Source organism: Oryx dammah, unplaced genomic scaffold (assembly GCF_014754425.2).
Source record: "Oryx dammah isolate SB20612 unplaced genomic scaffold, SCBI_Odam_1.1 HiC_scaffold_610, whole genome shotgun sequence".
Classification (NCBI taxonomy): Eukaryota; Metazoa; Chordata; class Mammalia; order Artiodactyla; family Bovidae; genus Oryx; species Oryx dammah.
This window is the reverse complement of record NW_024070766.1, coordinates 182-10,150: the sequence shown is the minus strand read 5'-3', so window position 1 is coordinate 10,150 and position 9,969 is coordinate 182. Positions and strand designations below refer to the sequence as shown.

Genomic DNA, 9,969 nt, shown 5'->3' with positions numbered 1-9,969 from the left:
TCCACGGCCATAGAAGAGCGGGATGGAACCTCTAATGCTCTTGTGAAGTCGGTCCTGAAACCACCGCAACCAGGAACCAGGAGAGTTCTCAACCTGCTCATAGATGTCATTCTCCCCAAAGGAGAAGATCGGCACCAGAGCTGCCCTAGAGGGAGACAGGAGAGAGGGTGTGTGGAGGGGCAAGAAGGCATAAGCTGGTCACCTGGCTTCCTGGAAGGACCTAGTGAGCAGGAACTGGAACAGAGGACAGAGCCCTGGGACAAAAGTAGGAGGCCTCAGGTCTCCCAGACCTGTCATGGTCTATTTTAGAATTTCAGGCAGGTCAAGGCTTTTCTCAGGGCCGATGACTGGCACTTGGATTGATACTGAGTCCATGCTTGCTCTGCTTGTCACAAGATAGGCTAGTGAATATGAGACAAAGTGTTGGGATGAGAAAGGGACTTATTTGGAGCGGCTGACCAAGAAGATGGGAGGCTAGTGCCTCCAAATAATAATCCTGAAGGGCTGATTGCCAAGTTCTTTATGGATCATAGATTGGGATATAGGTGAGGAAACTAACTAAACAGACTATTTGATCCTTGCAAATGTCCCCTAGAATGAGGAGCCTCAAGCAGGAGAATGTGTTAGTTTCACTTCCTTACATCCTTTACAGGAGGGCAACTCAGGTTATCTTCCTTAGGCAGCTCATCATGCCTTTCTACAGTAACAAAAGCTGCAGATGAGGGTTAAAGTCACAAAAGCAGGTCCAGCACAAGTTCAGGATTAACACTTTCTGGTTACAGGATCATAAGACAAACCAGAATACTGCTGAGAGTACTCCCAGATATAAAACATCTGTAGACATTCTGGGAAAATCTCTTCCAGCTAGCTTAGTATTCTTCACTGATATTTAAAGATAGGAGAATAGCTCTAAGTTATGTCTTAAGCTCCATTCTCCCAGAGTTCCTAGATCTCTGCTGTAAGGCAACCTTTCAACAATATGACCTTTGACACTTAATCCCTTTAGTTACAAAATCTTCCTTCTAGAATCTTCTCTGGGTATGTGGGCCTGAGACAGTGCGTCTATCACCAACATAAAATCTTCATTGTTAATGAATGGAGATGCTGCATGCCAAAATAGGATCTGCATTTGCCTCTGCAGTCTTCCCTCTAAACTACAATCCTTGCCAATCTCCAGTTGAACCCCGAGCCCTCTCCCCAGTACCCATGCATCAGGGCGAGCCTGATGAAGCCCTTGCGGTTCTGCAGCACCAGCTTGTAGGTTCCAGGCCTGGCATTCAGTGACTCTTGGACACCCCCAACAACAATGGACAGCAGGTTGCCGCCTCCTTTCCTGCTCAGAATGTGATCAGCACTCTCCTTGTCTGATGAGACCAGCCCTGGGGAGAGAGGAAAGAGGTCACGTACAGTGTGAAGGAGCCAAGCACGGTTCAGGAGTATGTGACTTGGGCTCTCCCCCACTCCCCAGCTGGGAGTTCCCTGATGACAGGCACTGAGCAGTACCCCTTTACCCAATACTCCCACCAAGGTCATCACTGAACACAGAGCTGTGGGAAATGATTCTTTGGGGTCTCATCTCCTCGTCTACTGCACATTCACTTGGAGGAAGTATAGAACAATCGGGGGTCCTCATTAAAAATCCCTCCTCTGTCTTCAGCCCCCATAGTCCTGGGACAGAAAGAGAGGAAAAACTCACCCCCTGACATGATGTAATCCCTGTAGACCGGGGCCCAGAAACACCAGTGCATCATCATCAGATGTGAGCGGATGCCTGGGAAAACAGAGGAGAAGCCCGTGCCCTCCGTGCACAGGTTGGTAAAAGCTCCGGTGCCGAGGACCCCATGAGGGTGGAAGCCAGCGAGGTAGTTCCGGGAGGGGTCCAGCTCGGCAGTCTTGACCAGCTGCAGGGACAGCAATCTGGTGAATCGGGGCTGCACCCACTCCCCCCCAAACCCCACTCCAATCTCCCTGCTAAGTTTCTGTGCTGACCTCTTCTATGTGTCCTCTGTGCCCAAGGGCTATCACACCCCATGTGAGTGTCCTGTGGTGAGAGATGGCCTGTCTGAGGATCCTTGACACCAGTGCAAGCATGAAGCAGAGGAGATGCTCAGGGAGACTATGGAATGAAGACGGAGAACACAGTACCACGAATGGATGAGGCCAATGCTGCCTGCTTGGGAAGGAAGAACTGTGCCCAAGGCAAGGCTAGGACTCCTGCGAAGAAGACTGGAGACAGGCCATTGTCCCATGTGAAGGCAGACCTTGTCCCAGGCAGAGCCCTACCAGAATGAAGGAGTCATCATGGCAGGGAGTGAGCCTCTCACCAAGTTTTGCGGTATCTGGAGTTCTGTTCCGGGTAAAGAGCTGGACTGCTGAGTCCCTGTGACTCAGTGTAAGAGACCCCAGGATGCTGAAGGTAGAGGTTGGGAGGTGGGCCGTGAAGTCTCTAGTGATGCCCGCAGGTGTGGGTGGAGAGGGGTCAGGGAGGTGTCCTGTCAAGTCTGCAGCACTTCCTAACACCAGGTCACAGCCTGCCCACAGCACTACACCCCTGCTCAGGCCTTAACCTCTGTAGACACTGCTGTTCCTGGATATGAACTCTTACACAGAAACCCAGCTCCTGAACTGATCATCAGGATGAAGGGGAACCAATTGTCATCAGGGAAACACTGCCTGATTCTTTACCATTACCTCTTTAGAAGCCCATAAGGTGCATTTAGAAAGTTCCAGTGCTCAGAGGAAGTCTCCTAAATTCTCTAGAAACTCTACCTTTAGGCTCTAGCTCATAGAGTCACAGCACAAAGGACTGTGAGTGGAGTACCCCAGCAGAATTGTTAGCACAAAGAGTGTTGCTTGCCTGCCTTCAAGTCACCAACCACTGTAGCGGCAACTGACAATGGGCCTTGAGAGGAATTCAGGACGGAAGAAAATAGGATACTGGTCACAGAGAGTGAGGATGCACATGCAGGAAATATTGCAGGGAGCCCAGATTTTGTTTCTCCCCATATGTAGAAAAACATGAAAATCATTAACTGGAGATGTCTGCGTTTTGACTGGCAGTCATCTTTTGATGTTTAGCTACATGGCTGGTTTGGTTTTGTTTTTTCCAACAAAGCCCCATAAGTACTGACTTCTCCTGTCCCTTTTAGAACAGCTCCTCAGAGATTTCTGAGAGGCTGTCTCTGAATACAATCCTCGGTAAGGCATCGGAACAAAACACCTGACAACTCTAAGGTTTCCAGTAGACAGCAGAGCCTCCCTGAACCCCCTATCCATGGCCACCGAAGATCCCTGCAGGGCCTGCTCTGTTGAGGTGTGTGGATGACTTGGAAGTTGTCCTGGGAGGTGACAAGAGTCAGACTCTGTGAGCCACAGCACCTCCTGCAAGCCTCAGTCCAGGACTGAGGGACAGTCCAGGACAGGGAGGTGAAAGTGCATGTCATCTCTCCCTCTGCTGGCCGCACGGTGGTACTGCCCGCCGTCTGCAGCTGTTCTCGACACAGGCCTGCAGTGGCTACCATGCTGAACCCTGTGCTCATGAAATTTCTGCAAGGATGTTTCCCACATTGTCAGTAGTGTCTTATGCGAGAAATACTCTGGAGGAGATACCTGGTTACAGGAGGGACAGAGCAGACACAGATAAGACCGGCACAGAGACGCTCAGCAGAGTTTTCTGCCAGATGTGCAAAAGACAGCAGTTCCAGGGGTGATAGGAGAGCCAGATGCTGTCCTCAGAAGCCCCAGATCACCTGATGTCTCATGGAATCCACACAACCCAATGATGTATATGGCAGCATTTCCACTTTACACATGAAGAAACTGAAGCTCAGAGAGCATGTGTAACTCACCTAAGGTCATACAACTGGCATGTTGCAGACCCAGATTACAACCTATGATGTCCACTCCCAGAGGTGACACAGTATACATTCTTCTCTCCTGTGTCCAGAGAGGGCCACCTGTCCCTGCCTGGCACCTCTCTGTGTCCACATTCCCTTCCTCTTCCTGTCCCCACTAGATAATTAACCATCAAAACTGCTTACATCCAAGGGTTTAGCCTGTCTGGGATTCAGGAATGGAGCAAATGTCAGTCCACTAAAGTTCAGGGGCCTGCATCCTTACAAACTGATTCTTGGGCCCAGGGTCCAGGGTACAAAATGGACATGAGGTACCATGAGCCAGAGATCAGAGACTAAGAGATAGGCAGAAGAGGAGGAACTGGACTGTTTAGTGGATCCCTGGAGAAACTGAGATTCAGAATGAGCAAAGCTCTGTCCAAGGACACATAACATATCAAACACACAGGGGCAGGATACACCCTGAGGGCTCTCTGCTCTGTTTCTATTCTCAGAGCCAATGCACACACTTTAAAAGCAGTCAGAGAACCTGCTCTGTATCCTCGCTCACACCTTCTTCCCTATCAGGGTATCAGTATCATCATCTGGTAAAGTGTCAGCCAGATGCTCTGAAAGCTTGTTTCCATTACAGATTCCTTCACACCAAACTTAGACTGTGGAGGGATTTACACCTGTCAGATACATAAGTGTGCGGTACTACATGGCCTACTGGGTTCCTCAAATCCTGTTCATTCATCAGTTGTCATAGTGGCCTCACCTCCCTGAAGTTGGACAACCATAGTCAGACAAAAGCTGATTCTTCCCCTAGCCACATAGTGGTAGAAGCCTGTCTCCTGCTCCTGGCCCAGTATTCTGCTCACTGCACACAGGGTCACACTTCCACATGGACATGTGGGGACTATGGTCCTGACCACTCCCTAGTCAGCCCCTTACTCACCGAGATGGGGAAATAGTCCTTCGTGTACTTCCATATGGTCCAGTGCCTTACGAAAGCACTCTGCCTGCCCCCCTGCCGTGGGGTGTCTCGATCCAGGTACCACCAGATCGCATACAGGATACTGATCATCCAGAATCTTGTGAACAGGAGCCCAATGAAGACTATGCAGAAGATCAAGTCTGGGAAGGGAAGCAAGAACCATTAGCGGTCAGAGGTATGAAGGAACGAGCTCTCCCCATATACCCAGCTCTAGCAGCACTGTCCATTCCAGCCCTCCTCCTAGGAGGAAGAGACCAACTTCCCAAGGTTTTGAGGAGGACAGAATGCTGTAAACACCACCAGTGTCACATTGAGAGCCTGGATTTGAAACCAGTTGGCCTAATTTCAAGCTCGCATTGTCCCACTGCACCAGATCGTTTACTCACTTGAGTCTTCCCCCTCCACCTCCCTCTCTGTCTGTACACCAGATGCTCAAAAGAGGCCTAAAGGAGATGTGACTGGATGAACTCTTTCTGGTATCCATTCTTTAGAACCCCAGAGAAGAGGTATTCTTTCTCCCCAGCCCACTTCCTGTCTACCCCCAGCCCATCTTTCCATAGATAAATCCCACCACATTCCCCCTTTAGTTAAAGTCCCCCCATGACTTATTATAACTTTGACGTTCAGCTCAAGCAACTCAGCCCGAACTCAAGCTCCTCACTGGTGGCCCAAACCCTCTCTTGTTCCAGTCTCACTCATTACATGCACCTCATGTTCCAACTACAATAAGTTGCTCAGTTGATAAAAATCCCTGAGCTCTAGCTTTTGCTGAGCTCTTTCCTTTGCTGCCAGGCCCTGTCCTGCTGAAGGAAGGAGGGAGGAAGAGGGCAACTCAGGCCTGGTTTGTTCATCAGGACTGCAGCAGGGCTAGAGAAAGCCCCAGTGAGCAATTCCTCCCAGACTTATGATTCTGAGTCCCTTCACAGGCTAATCCTGGTTTTGACTCAGGGTCAGGTGGCCTTTGGGACTGTCTTTAATCTGATGCTAATTGAGCCTCACTGTTAGAGAATACTGTGCCCTCTCCATTCCATTCCCTCCACTGAACACCCTTTGCTCATACTCATAAAGAAGTCCATTCCACACCTGTAGTCTATTGGAAAGTAGGGTAAACCAGGACTATCATTCATGTCTGACTTCCTGGAGGAGGGGACTTTTGACCCAGTCTGAATAGTGCCTCTGTGGGCGCTAAGTTGCTTCAGTTGTGTCTGACTCTTTGCAACCCTGTGGACTGTAGCCCTCCAGGCTCCACCATCCATGGGATTCTCCAGGCAAGAAATTGGAGTTAGTTGCAATGCTCTCCTCTAGAGGATCTTCCAGACCCTGAGATCAAACCAGCATCTTCTGTGGCTCCTGCATTGCAGGCAGTTTCTTTACTGCTGAGGCACTGGTTAAGCCCAGTCTGAGTAGTAGCAAAATGCATAAATCAGAGTAGTTTGGGGCTCACAGAGGCTCGCTTTCTTCAGAGCACCTGCAACCTGTCAGGTGCTGGAGGTTAAGCCGTGAGCAATGGACACGAATTCCTGCCCTCCTGGTGCTGGCTTCAGGGTTGTCTTTGGAGCACTCTGTTTTGCCCTTTCAATTATAATGATGGTAAAATATGTTTACCATATACTAGTCATCAAAATGACTCTTTGGTAGTTTATTATTGTTTTTAAATTTTCATTATAGTTCATTTACATGTTGTATTAGTTTCTGTTGTATAGAAAAATAAACCTGTTAACTCATACACATATTGACTCTGTTTTTTTGTGTTGTTGTTTTTTTTTAATTTATTCCTTTCCTATACAGACTTTACAGAGCACTGAGGAGAGATCCCTATGCTTGTAGCAGATTCTATTGTTATCTATTATATATACAGTAGTGTTGTGAATCCAAATCTCCCAATTTATCCTTCCCCCCATTCCCTGGTAACCACAGGTTTCTTGCTACTTCTGTCTTGTAAATAACTACTCTGTACCTCTTTTTGATTCTGCATATAAGTGATATCATGTGAGATTTGTCTTTTTGGGGCTATCTTCACTTAGTTTGACAATCTCTAGGTCCATACATGTTACTGAAAATGACGTTCATATGTTCCTTTTTATGACTGAGTAATATTCCATTGCTTGTATTATGGCATCTTCTTTATGCTACTCAAATGGATATTTAGGTGGCTTCCACGTCCTAGCTATTGTAAATGTGCTGTTATGAACACCGGGGAGATTGCATCTTTTCAAATAATGGGCTAATGACAGAGGCCTTATGGAGAACAGTATAGAGATTTCTTATGAAACTATTAGAATACAATAGGACCCAGTAACCCCTCTCTTGGACATATACTTGAAATGATTTTTGAGAGTCAATTTGGTGTAATTAAATTAATTCACATTGTTGTGTAACTATATCAACCTTCATCTCAGAACTCTTCATCTTCCTAAACTGAACCTATGTACCCACGAAATTAGAACTTCCATCCAGGTCGAGAGAATGAAACCAACTTGTTAATAGCGGTTCATTGTAGGGTAGGATTTGGGGGAAATCCTTAACTTTTAAAACACACATTTTGTTTCGATGTGTTAAAATAGCATGTATCTGCTTTTTAGTGAGAAAAAAGAATTTAAAAATGTGGGCACTTCTACTTGATCAGAAAGAACTCCCCCATCCAAACATCTCCCTCACTCTTGCCTCTCCTTTAAGTATTGTCGGCAGGCAAAATCCTAACTTGGGTGCATTTTCAGCCCCTGAAGAAAGAAAACACCTTCTTTCCCCTCATAACGACAAGAAGGAAAGATGTAAAATCCCACTTTACTGAGACCTAGAGAGGGTATTCAGGTTGGCTAACCTCATACAGAAAACTAGCAGGATGAGTAGTAGTTTCAATTCTATTATGTCCATATCATGCTCCCAACATTCATTCATTCAACAAGCATTTATCAACATTAACTCTTCTAAGAGATGGAGACGCAGATGGGAACAAGACCAAACATCTGAAAGGAGCTTACCTTCCTGCATGAGTGTGTGAATTCTAGAGAAGAGGAAAGAAACAGAATAACAAGTAACCCACTGGAAAGTACTTGTTGCTGGAGCCTGAGTCCTGAGTAACAGGTCCCAGTTGACCTTTCTGGCCACATCTTTGCCCCTCCCCAAAGAACTGTGCTAGGCCAGCATGAACCATTTGCTCATATGCACATATGTGCAACATTTACTGGCCTCCTGGGAAAGCTTACTTTCCTGATGGTCTGTACATTCTGCCTTATAGATTCATCTCCTAATATCTTTGGAAAACAGCCCCTTTTCTCTACCCACTGCCAGCCTCCCTAGACCAGGGTAAGTAATCTTTTAAAGAGCCAAATTGTAAGCCTTTCAGACAGTGGGGCTCAAGAGGCAACATGGGGGATTTTGCATAGGCACATAATCATTTAAAATACAAGCATTTAAAATGTAAAAGCCATACTTCACTCATGGCCTGGCACTGTACAAACACAAAAACAATCAGGGGGCTAGTTTTCAATCGTGGGTCTATGAGGTGACATCTGATATAGACTGTGACCTTGTAATTGAGCAAGACCTATGCAAAAGGCAACCCACTCCAGTATTCTTGCCTGGAAAATCCCATGGTTGGAGGAGCCTGATAGGTTACAGCCAATGGGGTCACAAAGAGTCAGACACGACTAAACAAGTTCACATGCAGCCTTCCTGGGAAAGATCCCTCATGTCCTCTACCTGCCTCTTATTTGTAGAAAATCCTCAGCTTCCTAAGTCTTCACCAAATTCAAAAATAAAATTATAAAGAGAAATCATAAACATGAAAGAAAACAGTCCCAAACAAGAAAATAAATAACAGCTCAACCATTCCGCAAATTCAAAGAGTTTTGGTTTGTTCCCCAAAGCCATAGATAACATTGAGACTCATCATTGAGCAGTTTTGCAGATACTGAACTCCCAGCAGGTGGAAGAAATTGCTCACCAGCCCATAGACACAGACCAGGGGAAACCAGAAGGCTGATGATGGTGACTCCAAGTTACCTCACCACCAAGCAATCAGACGATTCTCTACGAGTTGGTCATGCACCCAGCATCTCTTCTCTAGGTGCTGTTCCCTGGTAATCAAAGAGTTTTCAGGCATTTTGAGCCTTAACTCTCTGGACTCCTTGATTGGCTCCTGCAATAAAGCCTGCATTTTCTTTGACCACAACCCAGTGTCAGTATAGAAGCTTTACTATGTTCCCCCAAGCAGACCCAAATCTGACTTGCTAACATCTCCTCCCTGTCATCTGTCTCCCCCAACACCCCAACAAAGAAGATCCCTAAATTACAGCTTGTCTCCCACAGATTGGACCTTGTCACTCCTGTGCCTGAAGCCCTCCTGGGGATCCCCTTTGCCCTTGAGATAAGAGTCAAGGTACAAGTTACTGTTCCTGGCATCAGAGGGTCTGGATGCCTTTTCTCAGCTGCCCTTCTTCGAGTGCCAGGCCCAAGGTTACTTGACTCTCTGTCCTCCTCTGGACACTCCCAGGTCCCAGGCTGGGCTGAGGTGGGCACAGACAGTCAGACACACACTCCTGTTGGCAAAGCTCCCCCAAGGCCCTGTGAGCAAGATGTCCCTCATCCCAGGTGATCCCCAGGCACTGAGCTCAGCATCCGCCTTAGGACCTGTATCTTTCCCCATCCATGCACCATGTGCACCTGAAGCAGCAGGTGTCCATGGCCTCCCAAATCCATCTCAGCTTTCCTTACGCAGGGCCAAGTAAGAGAAGATCAACTGCAGGACCGCAAAGGTCTGCAGCCTGCGCTCCAGTGGCACAAACAAAGGTGCAAACTCCACCATGCTGATTCCTCTGCTTCCTCTGGAGGCTTCTCTGAACTCTGCTGTGGTCTGAGGCACCTGCTGGGTTTTGTTGCTGCCAGAGGTTGCTAAGCATTTGTGGGGGTGGAGGGAGATGTCCAGCCAACCGTAGAGTCCCATTGCACCTACCCTGGCAGGGAACAGTATCCTAGGTGAAATATTTAAAACCTCCTGACTTGGACTAAACTTACTACAGAGAAAGAAGTGCAGTGGACTCTTCAGGCAATACACTTTCTGTCAGATCACCTTTGCTCAAATCTTGCCCACTACTGGGCAATTGAAGCAGCAAGTATAGGGCAATCCTACACTCTTTG

General features: G+C 47.4%; 1 protein-coding gene across 1 annotated transcript; it reads right to left on the bottom strand.

Moving 5' to 3' along the window:
* Window positions 1-3: 3 nt before the first annotated feature.
* LOC120859333 (2-acylglycerol O-acyltransferase 2-like) lies at window positions 4-9,697 on the bottom strand (the record flags this gene model as incomplete). The annotated part of the gene is made up of 5 exons (XM_040235475.1): window positions 9,547-9,697; window positions 4,792-4,970; window positions 1,697-1,901; window positions 1,205-1,379; window positions 4-145 (listed from the first exon to the last, which is right to left on the bottom strand). Coding segments are annotated over exons 1-5 (792 nt in total), but the record flags the coding sequence as incomplete, so codon positions are not given.
* Between the last annotated feature and the right edge of the window lie 272 nt (window positions 9,698-9,969).